The sequence below is a fragment of the Pseudorasbora parva genome, chromosome 12 (assembly GCF_024679245.1).
Source record: "Pseudorasbora parva isolate DD20220531a chromosome 12, ASM2467924v1, whole genome shotgun sequence".
Taxonomy (NCBI): domain Eukaryota; kingdom Metazoa; phylum Chordata; class Actinopteri; order Cypriniformes; family Gobionidae; genus Pseudorasbora; species Pseudorasbora parva.
The window spans coordinates 25083884-25101201 of record NC_090183.1 but is presented as its reverse complement, the minus strand read 5'-3'; the positions used below and the strand labels follow the sequence as shown (position 1 = coordinate 25101201).

Sequence of the window (17318 nt, the reverse complement as noted above, 5' to 3'; positions counted from 1 at the left end):
TAGAAACATGGTTAATCCATAGGTTATCTCACTTTGGAATATAAACAACTCCGTATTGCCGATATGCTGATAAAGCAGACTAATGAATGAGTGGGTTATTATCTGAATAATCGCTCCAGACGGAGGTGAAAACAGAATCAAATTAGGAATTTGACCCTATTAAAAACTACATTATACAACCTGACCACTCACTCGCAGAAACAGAGTGGGCCAGAGAGGGTAGTGTCACAACAAGTCTATATAAACTACCAAATGTGAGCGAGCAGAGGTGACCAGCTGGCTGCCAAGCAAATTTCTTGGATAGAAATTCCTTTAAATAAAGCCCAGGATGTAGCCATGCCTCTAGTAGAATGGGGGTTCTATATTTGCGTTATTGTAACATAACACGATAGTCTCCACCACCCAGTGGGAAAGGCGTTGATGGGAGATTTTTCCCTTGTAAGAGTCAGCCGTCGAGACAAATAGCTGGTTGCTCTTATGAAGTGTGTGGGTTTCTCTATACGTATAAAGAGTATGAACTGGACCAAAAACAGTGTACCCGCTTCTCCTCTGGAGATGAAAAGGGTGGTGGATAAAAAGTTAGCAAGTCCACTGATTAAACTGCACCCTGTGATTAAACACTTTAGGCACAAATCCCAGGTTATTATTAAAAGTTACTTTTTGACCACCAGGAATGAGTATCATAGATGAGAAGTGAACTGATAAAGCATGTAGTAGCACACTCACCCTTTTTGCTGTAGTGAGAGCAAGCAACAAAAGTGAGCAGCTTTAAGGCAATCTTTTCAATGGGCTCAAACATCCCAAGGTGGGACCATCGGCTTCGATACTGGGTGTAGCCTTCGTGCACCTCTCCTAAATCAACAGATGATTGTCAATAAAGACCAAGGCCAAACCAATATGACATGCTGAGATAGCAGACAAATAAACTAGAAAAGACTGCCCTTATCCAGAAGGTGCTGTAGGAAAGGGAGCACGTTTCTGAGGGGAGAGGTGGAATATTTCCCCTCGTGCTTGTGAGAGGAGATCCCTGTGTGCTGGTAACGGCCATGGCTGGTCATAGAGCAGTTGCACAATATCCGCAACCATCCATAGGGTTCGGCTTGATCAGGCTCAACGGAGGGAACGTGTAAAGTAACATTTCTTGGCCACTCGTGGGCTTGTGCATCATTTCTGGCAAGAGAGAAGAACAGGGGACATTGCGGGCTTTCGCACGATGTGAAGAGCTCTATGGTGAGTAGAGTCTCCACTCCCTGTGCACAGGATTCCTTCTGGACAGTAGATCTAGCCTGACAAGCCAGACCCACATCAAAATGTTTGGTCTGAAAACCATTGACCAGAAGGTATTGAGAGTTGCTAGACGATACTCGCGGCAGATTTGATTTGCTGCCGCTAGGGTGTTTCTAGATTTCTAGGCTACAGTAGGTCTACTCCCCTGTCCATAATTCCTGGAACGTGGGTCCTGCTGCTCCACATAATCTAACATGTGAAGCTTGTGAGAACATACTCCTCCCTGCCAATTTATGTAGGCTATCACCATTGTATTGCCAGTCCTGACCAATACATGAAGTTAGCGCAAGTTCTTCCAGGAAGACTCAATCGTTACGTCACTAATTACCTTCTCATCTATCCAATCACATCCTTTACCGGAGCATATAAAGGTTGTACTTACTCATGTTTGAGTTCGCAGATACTACCGCTTCAGCACCACCATCCTCCCCACCACCACCAAGATGGGACCTTTCCTCCATCCCCCCCTACACAACTAGCTAGGCTTTCATATCATCCTCAACACCACCAGACGGGATCTCCCCTCTACCCCGAAGACTTCAGGATGTCTCTCCCTCCATCCACCCCACTACCACCAGATGGCCCCCTTTCTTACTTCGCGGGGGGTGAGCTGCGCCCCTGCCTCTGTATTCAGGCAGGATACGCAAATTCCGTACCCTCGGAATGCAAATTACAAATGGGGCCTACGCCAAAGAACTTGATTGCTTGCTGAGCTCCTAAATAAAAGTTATTGTTACAGAATTAATTCTTCCGAGTCTTTCTGGCAGAAATGATGATTCTTGAGAAAATACACAAAATGTCTCAGAGCTTGGAATACTGTCAGTAGCTCTAGAAAAGTTAAAGGCTTGTCTATGAATACAGGAGACCAAACTCCTCTCACTGTTCTGCCCTTGAACACCTTGTCATCGTCATCTTCCTCTCCCGTTAATGGATCTTCAACCAATGGGGTAATGACGGGTGACACACACTACATCATCTCTCCTCACAAGCTGGCAGCCTGCAGACAATCCATAGGTTCCTCTCTGGGTTGAGCATAGAGGCGTTGTTCCGACTTCCCAGCTATTTCCTGGCAGAGTCCTCTCTCGGGTTTTAGCTGAGAATGTTGCACAGTGGCCCTCATAAGCCCATTGGGGATAGTTTTGGATAGTGATGCTTGAGCGTGTTTAGCGGCCAAACAGGAGATGCATAGACCATGTGAATCCTTTACAGAAATCCACATTCCACAAGCGCAAGGATGTGGAGGACGACCTTTTCCTCCGGGGTTCTCCGGCTCTTTCGCAGTGGCCATAATGGAGCCTGCATCCTCTTCATACGGTAAGTCCACCACAACCTGACAGCTAGCACTGAGCTTTGCTGTGATTAGAGAGATTTTATTTTCCTTCTTTTTGGTGCATGGTGAGCAGATAACTCGCCTTGACGTGTTATACAGAGTTCAGACTGCACGATTTCCAAACTCATCTGACTATCTGGGTTAGCATTCAGTCACTGATGTGTTCACACTGCTCGATGGATAGGCGACAGGAGGTTTCACACTGCATGAATTTACAATAGGAAGAATCACTGACAACTCTCTCCGGTGCGCAAACAACATTTCACAACTAAACACGTGAGATGTGACAAGTAAACAACGTGAGATCACGTATGCGTCAGACCGCTGTTCTCGCAAGATACTGGAATGGTTGGAGACACAGGAAGCAATGACTGTGTTCTGCAAACAGATTTGGAGATAAATAACTAATTTTGTAATGTGCTGCTGGTCAAGCAAATGCTTGTGCTCGGTTTCTGTTTGATATAATTGTAAATATATCTATTTAAATACTGATATTCTGGTCTATAACTCCTCCAGAACTGGCTGTAGGTCATCAGCGATGTCATTTCAATCAAAACATTTCACACAGCAGGATTTGCTTCTGCGATCGGTCACGCATGAGACATTCCTATAGTGAGATATCAAACAAATATTAGAAAGAGAACTTTACCATTGTGCACCTCTGACTTTACAACTATTCAGAATGTTTACATTCACAAACAGCAGTAGTGGGGAAAATAATGTTTTGATCCCCTGGTTTTGTACCTTTGCCAACTTACAAAGAACAGAAGGGTCCATATTTTTATGGTAGGCTTATTTAACAGATAGAGACCAAATATCAACCAAAAATATTCAGAAAAAAACACCTTATATAAAGCTTATACATTGATTAGCATTTGATAAAGTGAAATAAGTATTTGATCCCCTACTAACTAGTAAGAATTCTGCCTCCCACAGATCTATATGGTTATATGCCCAAGTGGAACACAGATTAGTCCTGCCACATTAAGAAAGTACTCCTAATGTGTATAAAATATACCCGTCCGCAGAATCTATATCTTCTAGATTATTCTATTTTCTCTATCTTCTATTACAACCTCTCCACCACCATGGGCAATACTAAAGGGCTGTCAAAGGATGTTAGGGACATGATTGTAGACCTGCACAAGGTTGGAATGGGCTACAAGACCATCAGAAAGAAGCTTGATGAGAAGGACCCAGCTTTTGGTGCGATTTATTTGGAAATAGAAGAAATACAAAATAACCATCAATCACCCTCGATCTGGAGCTTCATGCAAGATCCCGCCTCATGGGGTAAGGTCGGGTGATCATGAGAAAGGTGAGGGAACAGCCCAGAACTACATGGGAGGAGCTTGTTAATGATCTCAAAGCAGTTGGGACCACAGTCACCAAGAAAACCATTGGTACACCGCAATGGATTGAAATTCAGCAGTGCCTGCAAGGTCCCCCTGCACAAGAAGGCACATGTCCATCTGAAGTTTGTTAATGGTTATCTAAATGATTCAGAGAAGGCCTGAGAGAAAGTGCTGTGGTCAGATGAGACCAAAATTTAGCTCTTTGGCATCAACTCAACTCTGGGTTTGGAGGGAGAGAAATGTTGACTATGACCCCAAGAACGCCATCCCTACAATCAAGGCTGGAGGTGGAAACATTATGGTTTGGGGCTGTTTCTCTGTACAGGATTCTAAAGAAAATCTGTGGAGGAAGCTGAAACTTTGAGTTGACAAGCGACAGCCAAGTAACCTTAAAGGACAACTCAGGCAAATTTTTAAGTTTATCTTGATCGTTATCTTCGTACAGTTTATAGAAAAAAAAAGCTGTGTCTTGCAACACAGAGTTATTACAGTTAATGCCCAGAGTCCCCCCTCAGCTAAAACGGCAGCTTTGGGGGCATAAACGTAAAGGGTGTCTTTGTGCCTCTTAACACACACAAAATGCAATTAAAATGTCGGTTCAACATGAACAGGGCCCTTAGATGACAACGAGATGCGTTTAGCCACTGAGCCATTGTTTATATTCACCTGTTTTAGGTGGCTAGCTGTGTCTCTCGCTGAAGTACCATGGGAACTCCATTGTAGCCAGAAAAATAGTCCAGTTGGGAAGAGTGTCGTGTGTATGAAGAAGCTCTGCTCATCGGCTCGTCAGTTCTGAGCATTCTCTGAGCAGACTCTGGGCATTAACTGTGATAACTCCGTGTTGCAAGCACCAATCCGGTTCGTTTTTTTCCTTCTTCTATAGACTGTACTCACAAAGATATAACGATCAAGATAAACTTAAAAATTTACCGGAGTTGTCCTTTAAGGATTTAGAGAGGATCTGTGAAGAGGAGTGGACCAAAATTCCTCCTGAGGTGAGATGTGTGCAAACCCGTTGAACTGCAAGAAACAACTTACCTCTGTACTTGCCAACAAGGGTTTCTGCACATCAAGTACTAAGTCATATTTTGCTTGGGGATCAAATACTTATTTCACTTACTGCAAATAATAATATAACCTTTATATTAGAGTTACTTAAGCCCCTTTCACACTGCACGTCGGACCCGAAATATTCCCGGAACATTGCCGGGTCGCCTTCGGTGTAAAAGCAACCACGTTTCGGAATGGATTACCGAATTGAACCCGGGTCGGGGACCTAGTAACATTGCGGGATTCGACCCGGGACGAGCGCTGTGTGAACAAAAGCCAAAACTAATGCCGCAACGTGTACGTAGTTATCGTGCGACTCCTAGAGCTTTCTTTTTCAATAATACAACCCTGCAGTGCCAGAAGAGCCAGTCTGTGTTTTAAACGCAGAGAGTGTTCGTATACAAAAGAAACTAAAATTAAACAAGCAGAAATGTGCGCAAACTGGACACAAGTTGAGACCACGGAGCAAATGCCGGGTCGCATTATCTGTGTATTTTCCGGAATCGCAGTGTGAAAGGGGCTTTAGTTGATTCAGATGATTAGGTTAATAGCTTGTTTAGAGAACCTTTTCATGATATGTTAATTTTTTGAGATTTTGGGTTTTCATGAGCTGTATGCCAAAATCATCAGTATTAAAACAATAAAAGACCTGAAATATTTCAGTTGGTGTGCAATGAATCTAAAATATATGAAAGTTTAATTTTTATCATTACCTTATGGAAAATAATGAACTTTATCACAATATGCAATTTTTTTTGAGAAATATATATATAAATATATATAGTCAGTGACCAGACGCTATCTTGGAAAAATGTCATCGAAATAGTAGACTACACATGCTCTCTAGGGGACAGTCAGGACATGGGACAGATTTACAGACAGGAAGAGGAAAAGGAAGCTGGGAAATAGGTTGGCTCTGCCCTTCACTTGCTGGTGCTTCAGAGAATATTTTATCTGCAGAAAGGAAGTGAACAAAAATATAGGATGGAATTAGGTTATCACTGATGTAATACTGCAAATTAGGCAAGAGGAATTCAGACAACTTAATCGTGTTTTAGCACAGTTCTGTGGATTCCTCCTATTTTAACATGAGTTGGGTCTCCAGACCCTTTTGTATTTGCTTCTTATTGAGACATACTAATGAGTGTGGTTAAGTATTTTAGTTTGTGCATCAACACAAGTCCCTAACTTCACTGAACATTTGCTGCTAACAGAAAAGAGCCAAGAAGTCAAATACAAATTAATTGTCTAATAATATATCATTTCTATCACTTAGGCCTGATTTCTCAGACAGGTCTTCGATTAAGCCAGGATTAGGTCTTAGTTCAATGAGGACATTTAAGAAGCTTTTTTAAACATGCCTTACAAAAAAAAAAAAAAGTCACAGATATCTGTGCAAGTTGTTTTCAGTTAAAACAACTCAAACACACACTTTAGTCTGAGACTAGGTTTAAGCCTTGCCTGTGAAACCAGTGGATTAATGTTCCACCTATATGAAAAATGTCAGGTTAAACAATGCCATCTTGAGGTTAACCACTGATATTGTCTTGGGGAAAAAAAACAGTTGATTCTTTAAAAAAATTCTAAGATGGTAGAATGACAGGAAAATATTGATCAAGAGAAATGGGACCAGGATATGTTGCGGGTCGGACTCAAACCTGTGTCTCTGACATGAGCACCAAAGCGCAACATGCTAGAACCGTGTTTTCAAACTGATGTGCAATGTGCAAAAAAGCTGGGACTAAATAATTCCTGATTTCTGCATGGAGGGTCAGATATTGTAATATATACTGATGGAAACTTATATCATTAATACAGCTAAATTAGATACTGCATGGTTCTGCATTCCATCTCACGAGGCCTGAACTAAAAGCACCTTTAAAACATCCTATTCTAACTTTAATACCACTGTAACGTTTGGGGTATTTTATATTTGCGAATTTTATATTTTTCTTAAAAAGAAGTCCATTAGGCTCACCCAGGCTACATTTTAAAATGTAATTGTGATGGCAATGCTGAATTTTCAGCACCTTAACTGCTCAATTAACAGCACCGTAAAACTTAATTATCATTTTCACCTTAATTCAGTCTTCAATGTGTATCATACATACCACAAACTTTTGAATGGTAGTATATGTGTGCAGCCAACTTTTTATGTAAGGTACCTTAAAAAAGCCAGACATAAATTATGATTTCCTACATCAAGAGGATTTTATTTACACAAGCATTAAATTCAGTTAATTTAATACAACTAGTAACCTGTGACAAAATATTAATTTTAAAATTGAACAATAATCCCAACAGGTTTTAAAAATACTCAAACTTAAACCCAAACTGCTGCAGATTTATTACTGTATTATCAGGCTTTCGGAAATCAGCTTTTGTTCCAGCTCTCCAAAATGGCCTCTGCCGCATCCAAGGTACTGTCTTTCTGCAGTAAAAAAAAAAAAAATCTGATAGATTCCATCAGCACCGGTAAGGCATTTAATGTCATTTTTATTAGAAAATCATCTCTCCAACATTTAGACAGTTTCAAAAAGAAAAGACAGCTAAACATAGATTTGGCAGTCTTTAGATAGTCAAATAATCGTTTATATATCCTGTAAAAGACTGAGGTAAACGCATTCCTTACCTTGATAAAGCACAAACGAATGTATTTCTCAAACTGTTTTACTGAATCTTCCCCCACAAAAGCCGTTACAGGAATTGCAGCCAGTTTCTTAAAGAAAAAAAAAGTTAATTTTAAAGACAATTTGTACAATTTACTATGCTTTGTATTGTTAGATTCCTAAAATCAGTAAAGCGAGTACCTTCTCTTTTATCATCCATTTGACAAACTTGTAGTCGTAAGGTTCATCTCCCATATCTGACATGTCCTGATCTATATTTAGCAGACAAGACAGAACAACATTAATCAGATTAAACTTCTAATTGTATTAACATATATAACTTCAACCCACTTACTGAGTGCTGTGACATCCACTATCATGAAGTATCCTCCCTCAGGGACCACTGGAGTCATGCCAGCCTGTTTCAACATGGCTGCCATTCGGTCTCTTTTCTCTTCCAGCTCTAATGCTAAAGAGGAAAAGTAGCAGTCGGGTTGACCCATCAGCTCATAGTCCCGAAGAAGACCCTGGCCAACAGCTTCCTGTTGTGCAGCACAATCGTCACGAACACGTAGAACACATGGAATAGTGCGTTGCAACACTTCGTAAAACCAATAACACAGATAAGACTTGCCTGCAGTGGGGTCGGACACGTATAGAGACTATTTTGCATAACAGTCTGCAGGTGTTTAATCAAGTGCTCAGGTCCGATTGACCAACCTAACTGCAAAAAAGAAAAAAGAAGTTTGTTTTATGTACTGTACATAACCTCCACACTGACACACCAAATGTTCTCATCTAGTTATTTATTAGAAACATATTTTTAAGTAAAACAGCTTCACATTTACATTTTGATATGGGTGTGATAATGTACACTGTTGCGAAAACATCGAAAGTACCGTCAAGTTTAACGCAGACATTATTTTACTCAAAAATTGGAAAAATCCCATTATAAAAACCCATAGGAAAATCTCAAGGGAACCACTTTTTACGTTTTTTTATGTATTAAAACCAGAAACGTTTTTCCTCTGTATTTTTCACATACAGGTGACAATAGCCCCTTTCACACTGCACGTCGGACCCGCAATATTCCCGGAGCATTGCCGGGTCGCCTTCTGTGTGAAAGCTGAAGCGGAGATCGCTCGCCGTTATACGTCACATCAGGATGTCACGTGTCAACTCGATCCGGGACCGTTACGGGTTGTGTGTGAAAGCGCACATATTACGGTATTTCGCTGGCAGTGAGAATGGACCAAATCTAGCGGCCCGGGAACAAATGCCGGGTCGCATTATCCGTGTATTTGCCGGAATCGCAGTGTGAAAGGGGCTAATGATGTCAGAATGATGTCCGTCTACACAAATCCATGGTAAAAAAAAACCATCTAAAAACACTGTATACTGTAGATGGAGCATTGTAAAGAAATTATACGCACATATAGACTGAACACGTGCATGAGCATGACGTCATCGTTTTCACAAATTTGTGTTTTTGTAGTTTACATAGAGATAACAGTATCATTTTAAAAAACGTGCCACTTTAGATACGTTCACATGACAACAAATGGATAGGTTTCTACTTCACATTTTTCACGTACAGAAGACAATGTCCACTATCATGGACCCACGAGCTAGACTAAAAATGCTGTGTTATGTATGCCAGACCAGTAGTTGGCAATCACTTTCTAAAAGGAACACCTATAGACTGAACACTTCTCAAATGGAAGGCTGAGTCATGTGAAGGCTACAAATCTCGGCTGCCACATCATGAAACGTCGCCTTGAAGGATTCTTGGAATGCACCCTTGGTTTCATGTCCTTCATTCTGCCTGTTTTGAAGGACGCAATGGATCCTTCATGGCCTTAAATCACCCACAATTGCATTTAATTTCACAAATATAAACTGATGGAAAACGAGTCAGTACTGAGCTTGGGTCTGTTTTCAAATTTCGCACCAACTCAGTTAGCACGATTTGATTGTTGACGTTTTGGTATGATCTTGGATTGTTTGGTCCTTCAAAGCTCATCCTGGACTTGCTGTCATAGCAACAGGTCCGTAAGTTTAAACCTGCTTGGGAACAGCTTACTTCATGTAAACAGGATTAGATTGCATCTTGAGGTGATATTTAAAGGTGCCCTAGAATGAGTTGAAACAATATGTTAAATTGTTCTCTGATATCTACATAGAGGGTCTGTGGCTTATTTAAGGGCAAAGATTGCCAAGATACAGTTTTACAGGTCCATTTACAACCCTAGAAATTGTCCCAAGGATGGAAAGCTCTGTTTTTGGCCCATTTGGAAGGGTCATAAATATCAAGGTTGAGCTCTGCTCTGATTGGCTTATTTCAGCAGCTCACACAAGTTCAGTTGTTCAGTGAAGCGGCTCGTGAGTCCTGACAGAACACAGACCGACTGAATGACACCAAGCAGAAAATCTCAAATGGAGATTGCTAAAATGCAACTTACTTGTTTATTTGTGTTTTCAGATCATCCACGCGTGGGCACAAGAGAGAGAGATCTTGCGTGCATATGGTTGCCAGATTGCACGTTTAGGTAAAACACTGGATAGTATACATGTTCTTTTCACAGAAAGGTTTTGATTAAGGGATTTAGATTCCTGAAATCTGGCAACCGCATGCACGAACGCTCTTCTTTTCCCCCAACAAAACCAAAATCAGTGCTTTTTGTTCAAGTTTTTATTTTTAAAACTACAATTTAGTCTCTTTTTTCGTCAACGGTATTGTTATATATTATATTATATATAGGTTTAAATAGCGTTAGTCATTATGTAGGCTACGCAGTGACAGTGATGTACTCTGAAATACAAGCAAGCAAAATCATACTTCAGTTCTCAAAAATATAAATATATATTTTTTACAAAATGAATAGAAGCCTTGTCAAATGACTACCATTTTAACTTATATGGTGGAGGTGACGTTCGCTAGAAGGATCGAGTGAGCAATCTGTAAGCAACTAAACTAGTATGACATACGTGTCTACGGTTGTATTTTGTAATACAAAATAATATTAACCTTTGTCATCAGACACACTATTTAGTTTTGTATGGTACTTGGAGTTTCCTATTGTTACTGTACTAGCATCTTGTGTTATCTAGACAAAGCTGTCTCTCTAAGAAACTTTCAATTTAATCAGAAATTGTTTAAACAGTCAATAAGTGGATAAATCACTAGCCTACTTAATGCTTGCAGGAATATAGTTGGAATTTCCCCTTTCTTCAGTTTTAGATGCTGAGCAAAGCTTACTTGATGTTGTCCTAGGTTAGAAAAACTGTCCGCAGTGAAATGGGCAGAGCAAACGAACGATTCTGAATTAAATTGTTGCGGTATCCGATTATAATAAACATCAACCATGACTGTTGACATTTTTTATCTGTGGGAAGGGTATGAAAAGTCTTTACTTATTTTTCTGTGGTGTTTTTCATGCACAAGATTTACATATGAATAAGGAGGCAATGGTGTTTAAGACTCAGTATGTGATGTCCATGTACTGAACTGTTATTATTTCACTATGGCAAGGTTGATTCACTTTTTCATTCTAGGGCACCTTTAAAATATGTCTTGTAATTTTATTACAAGAGTTCCTTACTGAACCAGGGGCAATACATTAAAACAATAATAATAATAATAATAATAATAATAATAATAATAAACAGCATTTGAAAATAGTATTATAAATGTTGTATGTAATACTATAGATACAGCCACTTGATTGAGAGATTTATTTGTGATGAAATAATTAATTTATAAATTTATTGGAGTCTTCCACACATGTCGTTATGTTACTTTGAGCCGTGCATTGATTTGAGTAATGACGGATATTATGGGCACGAGAGATGAGAGGCACGAGAGATAACTTGATCTTGACCCTTAAGAAACTTTAATACTGTCACATAACAAATCTGCTTCAAATTGAATAAAAAATATTAAATGAATTGCTAATTACAACATTGAAATAAAATGTTATGGGTGTACAAATAATATAAAATCGTGAATATCAATAATTGGGAATCATGTTTTAAATAAAGAGTGCACATTTCAGTTATCCATTATAACTTTAATGTTATTGTAGTTGCTTGGGTGTTTCCTTAAAAAGGTCTAGAAATTCATCTTTTTTTTCTTTTGTCTTATTTTTAAGTTTTTTGCCAGGTGTCTTTTATTTCTTATTTTATATATATATATATATATATATATATATATATATATATATATATATATATATATATATATATATATATATATATATATATATATATATATATATATATATGATGTCTTGGCGACAGCCAATCGCTGCATTGTGTGGTTTCGAGCATTGACAAATCTGCCCTCTTCAGGGAACACAAGAATGCGCAGTGATCTCAGACAACTTAATCCAGTTATTTGAATCTAATCCGCAAATTCGTTTGAAGAACCAAATTAGCCAGAGATCAGTTAACACGATTAAAAGATCTGGGATCTGTCAAATCATCTCAGATGTATTAAGCGAGGTACGAAGTGCCTCGTTTGAGTTTATTATGAAATGTAAGAAAAATTATGTTTCCGCATATGACAGCATACCTTGTTTATATGCATCTTATCTTTTGTTTTGCTGGAAATTAATCACTAACACTAAACTTACAATAATGTAAGCCACTGGGAGACCGCATACGGCTGTCATTCAATGTATTGCATTAATAGAAAGCCAGTTATTAAAAAATATGTGTAATAAAGAATTTTTTTTATATTTTTTAAAGTAAGTTAAGTTAATAACGTATTTTAGTAGTAGGCCCCAAAACACTTGTCTATTTGCTTGTTTTGATTCTTTGATTGGTGGAGATTCCTTAAGAAATGTAGTTTTTAATCAGGAAAAAAAAAATATTGAGTGTTGATGGCTTTAACAAAAGCATACGGTAAATCACCAGTTTACAACCTCATGGCTTGCAATTAGTCTGTCTTTAAACTTTTATAAGTTATTCTTAAAGTCCCACTTAACCGGAAGTAGCGAGTGAGTTTTCTTTAGTGCTGTGACGCATTTCCAACGTGAAACGTAATATTGAACAAAGGGCAGTGTTTTACCTCAGCGCTCCTCCTCTCTATCTCTCTCTCGTAGCAGACGAACGGTAGAGGGGAGTGGTTACGCATTTTAAAACGCAAGCCGTCAAACTGACATCATCTGATAAGGAATGCCGTTTCCAGACCGGAAGTTACTGTTCAGATTTTGATTAAAGATTACTACGGCAAACCATTTTTTTTTCTGTGTATTAACCTGCACGGATAAATTGTTCTCCCTAAGACCTGTAATATGTGCTAACAAAGTAAATAAGATCTATTTTGATTTCATATTGGGACTTTAAACAGAATTTCCCCTATGGAAAAAAATTATGGGATTTTTGCACTCTGGTGCAGTGCCACCCAACTTGCCATGATGCATCATTTTTTAATGTGACGATTTAAAAATGTTTAGATTATCGAAATCTTATGTTGCTTTTATGGAGTTTTTGTACTTTTTTGGAGACTGGAGTGTTTAAAAAAAAATCTCTCTATTGCACAGAAGAAGAAAAATAACAGGAGTGGGTTAAATTCAACAAGAGGAGGGTAAGTAAATAGTGACAATGTTATTTTTTGTGTTTGAATTATTCCTTTAAGGTAAAGCTGGAAATAAATATGAACAATGAAGAGTGAAGATAACAGTCAAATACCTTCCATCCAGTCACGCTGAATGTTTTCCCTGCACTGCCGATAGTAATGGTTCTGTCCCACATTCCAGGGAGGGTTGCTGTTCAGAGAGAATACTGCAAAATCATCACCTCTTTAAAGCACATGTAATCCATTGACACAAAAAAATGCACTTTTGAAAAATATCTCATACCTATCTTTACATGCTCATGGCCTTTATATATGATCCATTCATATACCTCATCACTGAAGCACAGAGTGTCATGTTTGATGCAGAGATCTGCAATCGCTTGCAACTCGCTCCTACTGAATATCTGGGAGTGGAAGAGAGCTTTAGGATATGAAAATGCATTTTGAAACTATACATACTGCATGTCATCTTACTTTTCCAATAGGGTTATTAGGAGTGTTGATGATGATAGCCTTGGTCTTGGAGTTGAATTTACTAGCAAGTTCTTCCTGATCCAGAACCCAATCAGCACTACTTATACTGGTTGTTGTGGTTGACTTCTATAGAACAGGTCAATCAAGTGTTATCAAGTTCATGGAAATATAACAATGATTATTAACTTTATAATATAGAAGGCTAACCTACCAGTCGCAAAGGTATAAAAACCGGTTTGGCTCCAGCCATTTTCACCATAGGAACATAGCAGTCAAAAAAAGGTTCTATAATAATAACCTGAATGGAGGAAAGGAGAGTGCATGAATCAATAATATAGTGCAATGATTAGTATAACATACAAGTGCTAAATATGTTTTCACCTCATCTCCCTCCTCAACCAGAGCCTGCATAGCGCTGAACAAAGATCCATATCCACCGACTGTTACCAGGATCTCTTTAAATGGGTCAAGCGGGCGGTCATATACTTTTCCATATACTTTTGACAGAGCTTTAACCAGTGTTGGGTGGCCCTGAAAACAGAAATATATCTATTTGAGTGCTTTTCAATACACAATATAGAATGACCATAAAGTGTTTACTGAACATACAAAGCCACGAGTGTACTGGTTCAGCCTGTCTATCATTGCTGCCTGAGCGAGACCTTCTTTCACATAGGAGGGAGGAGGAACATCTGGGTAACCCTGTCCAAGATTAACAATGGAAGGGTCTGCTGCCACCGATGTGAAGGCCACCCTAAACAACACATGAGACGTATGTTAAGCATAAATAACATGTCTGTTAGAAGTGTTTGCAAATGTTTTCTATAACGTTACTTACCACACATTCTTGTCCAGACCTTCTATTCTTTTCGCGTTCTTATGTTTTATGGATGTCATCTCAAACTAGATAAAGTTAAAGAACAAAATAAAGGAATGTAAAAGAAAAATGAGCAATTCAGTGAAACTTGCACTCACTTTGCAGGATGATAAAGTTCTAAATGTATTGGTTTGTAATATGCGTGGAGCAGATCTAAAAATAGGGAGTAGATTCATTTCATCCAGTGGCGACAAAGAAAATAAGTCAAAATTGTATCAAATGTTCACTGCTCACTTCAAAACATTGCGGTCACAGATATAAGACTCCTTGCAGTTCATTGGATGCTGTTTTGTAAATGTATTTAGCGTTTGACGAGAGCAGATTCTGCCTGACGCAAACGTCCCACGCAGGTCCCACACGCCTCTAAAACGGACCAATCAATTTGCTCTTTTCAAAGATCCGATTCAGTTCAGTGTTCTGGTCTGGAATTAAGTGGCCCTGCTGGCCCTTCATTGATAAGGGTCGATGTTAATTCATTTACGTGATGAGCTTGAGCTGTTGGAACTCTCGATGAAATTATAAAAACCCCATAACCTGTTTAAATTAACTATATCTAAAGTTATATTCTTCGCAGTGAATTGAAGTCCGAATCATTTCTAAGAATCAGTTCTTCTGAATTGTTCATTACAAAGAACCGACTCAAAATGATTCAGTCTCGGCTCTAGATATCCCAGCATAGTGGAATATTTGTATATTTTATTTTTTTATTTTTTTCGATTCAAGTTTAACGTTAGCCCTAAGGTGTGTTTATCGTAACCTATTGTAGTTTTGCGGCAGCAGCCGCAGTTCACAAAAACGTCACCGTGATTTTCAAATAGCTTGAATTTGTATGGCTGTATAACGTAAGTATACAACTTCAAGCATAACAAAAATGCGTATGGCTATACCTTTCATAATTTAAACAATGGCATACTGAAGGCTACTACATTAGACTATCTAAAAAAAGACTTTCTCGCAGAAATACACTCACTTTTGGGATTCGCTTGTTGTCGGCTCCTGCGGGAAAACCAACTTCGGGGCAGGAGTTTGTTTCTTCTTTCTTTTTTTCGGTTTTTTGTATTTTGTCAGTCTGGGTTAAATTAATCACGAATAGACATCCAACCAGCCCATGCTAGACAATGTATTACTTCTTGCAGGTCAACAAATGTTTAGGATGTTCGTCAACATGCATTTTTTACACAGCAGGTGGCGCTGTAACCACAGAGACGTGCTGCTAGGCCTACTTTTATTAGTGTTAGAATAGGACAATTTAGTAAATAATTATAATTTAAATAGAATTATGCATCTCATGCTACACATTAAATATTCTCTATAAAAAGTTTTGTATCATGTACTTTCAACAGAACATTGCTTCTCATTTCTTATTTGTGACTGAAAATGTATTTTTTTTACTCTATTGAATTTTCTAAAAACCTGAAAACTATGTAAACTGCGGCTGTGTTTAAGGCAGTGCTATTTTATCTTGATCAATTCCTACCGCCATACTAACCGGCCGCCATATTCATTTCCAATCAATAGGCTACCCAATACCCCTGTTTCCCTCTATGTGTTTCCCCTTGCCACTTGCCAGACCCAGACAGAAAAAAGTAATCAATCTGAAAGGGTTATCAGCGCCAAGCACCGCCCACTGGCTATTGATTGGCATTTGTGAAAAATCCTCTATTATTATGAAAAATATCTTTGGGAAAATCGTGTTTTGGAGGCGTCATTCGTAAATACGTAAATTCATTATTATGAAAAACTTATTTTTGAAAAAGCACATTAGATAATAAAAAAATAGATTTTTAAACATAACAGTGTGTGTGGAAGAGGTATTTGTGAAATATAGTAAACAATGTCATGTAATTTTACAAAGTAAATAGATACATTTATTTATTTAATTAATATTTAATTATTTAATTAATTAATTAAATAATTAATTAATTAGCCTATTTTAATTATTTTATTTTTATTATTTCAGAATAAACTGGTACATTTAATTGTTGTTTTATTGAATTCATTATTTATTAAATTATTTCATTTTGATTAATTTGGTCCTCCATAACGACCTCCCCCAATTCTCTTGAAGCCAATAAGGTAGTGTCTTAAACTGCAATTCATCGACTGGCCGCTGTGGTAGGAACAGGCTTTAAATGGGAGCAGAATTTCATTGGCAGTCCCATGTTAAAATGGCCAACTTTACAGCAGAAAAAAAAACACATTTACAGGCTCGTATTAATTGTGGTTTTGTTATATATGGCTACGACAACTGTGATTTTGCAGGGGGGTGATTTTTTTAATAATTCAATTGTTTACATTATATAAAGCCTTAAAGTTCTGCATAATTAAGGGCGTGGTCACTTTGAATGACAGGTAGATTGTAGTTTGTCTGCTGTCTGTTAGTCATCACGTCACCTCAGCTCAACCCACGTCCCGCCTCTTTGCCCATAGTCAGTTTTTCGGGAGCGCTGCCAAGATGGCAATGCTGACTTTATGCTTCAAAAACTCTCTTGAGTAGGCTATAATCCCACGGCTCCCGCCCATATTCATCCCAATGGAGGCTACGATTGGTGGGTGAATTCTGTGTTCAATCTTTTCAGCTGGGCAAAGGGATTTAAATCCAATTTATCTTTTTCTGACTGCATTTTATTATGACTTCGAATTTAGCTTAGAATGCCAATTGGTTATTTGGTCATTTATATTTAATAGTTTAACTACACAATTATAGTTTGTAGAAATTATACCCATTCATAATCTAGTTAATAATTCCAGGGTA

The 17318-nt window shown here is 38.3% G+C and overlaps 1 protein-coding gene across 3 annotated transcripts; it reads right to left on the bottom strand.

Moving 5' to 3' along the window:
* Positions 1 to 7208: 7208 nt before the first annotated feature.
* On the bottom strand, positions 7209 to 16040 carry LOC137093571 (kynurenine--oxoglutarate transaminase 3). 3 transcript variants are annotated; one of them, XM_067458392.1, is made up of 14 exons: positions 14798 to 14954; positions 14662 to 14716; positions 14525 to 14589; positions 14296 to 14440; positions 14068 to 14217; positions 13898 to 13984; positions 13687 to 13812; positions 13496 to 13616; positions 13326 to 13402; positions 8262 to 8355; positions 7987 to 8169; positions 7833 to 7903; positions 7655 to 7741; positions 7209 to 7453 (listed from the first exon to the last, which is right to left on the bottom strand). In XM_067458392.1, exons 1-14 carry the CDS (start codon positions 14839 to 14841, stop codon positions 7397 to 7399), a joined length of 1362 nt encoding a protein of 453 aa, XP_067314493.1. In that variant the 5' UTR covers positions 14842 to 14954; the 3' UTR covers positions 7209 to 7396. The 3 variants fall into 3 exon arrangements, with proteins under 3 accessions (XP_067314493.1, XP_067314495.1, XP_067314496.1); XM_067458394.1 differs by lacking the exons at positions 14662 to 14716; positions 14798 to 14954 and adding an exon at positions 15534 to 16040; XM_067458395.1 differs by lacking the exon at positions 14662 to 14716 and having other exon boundaries at positions 14798 to 14896.
* Between the last annotated feature and the right edge of the window lie 1278 nt (positions 16041 to 17318).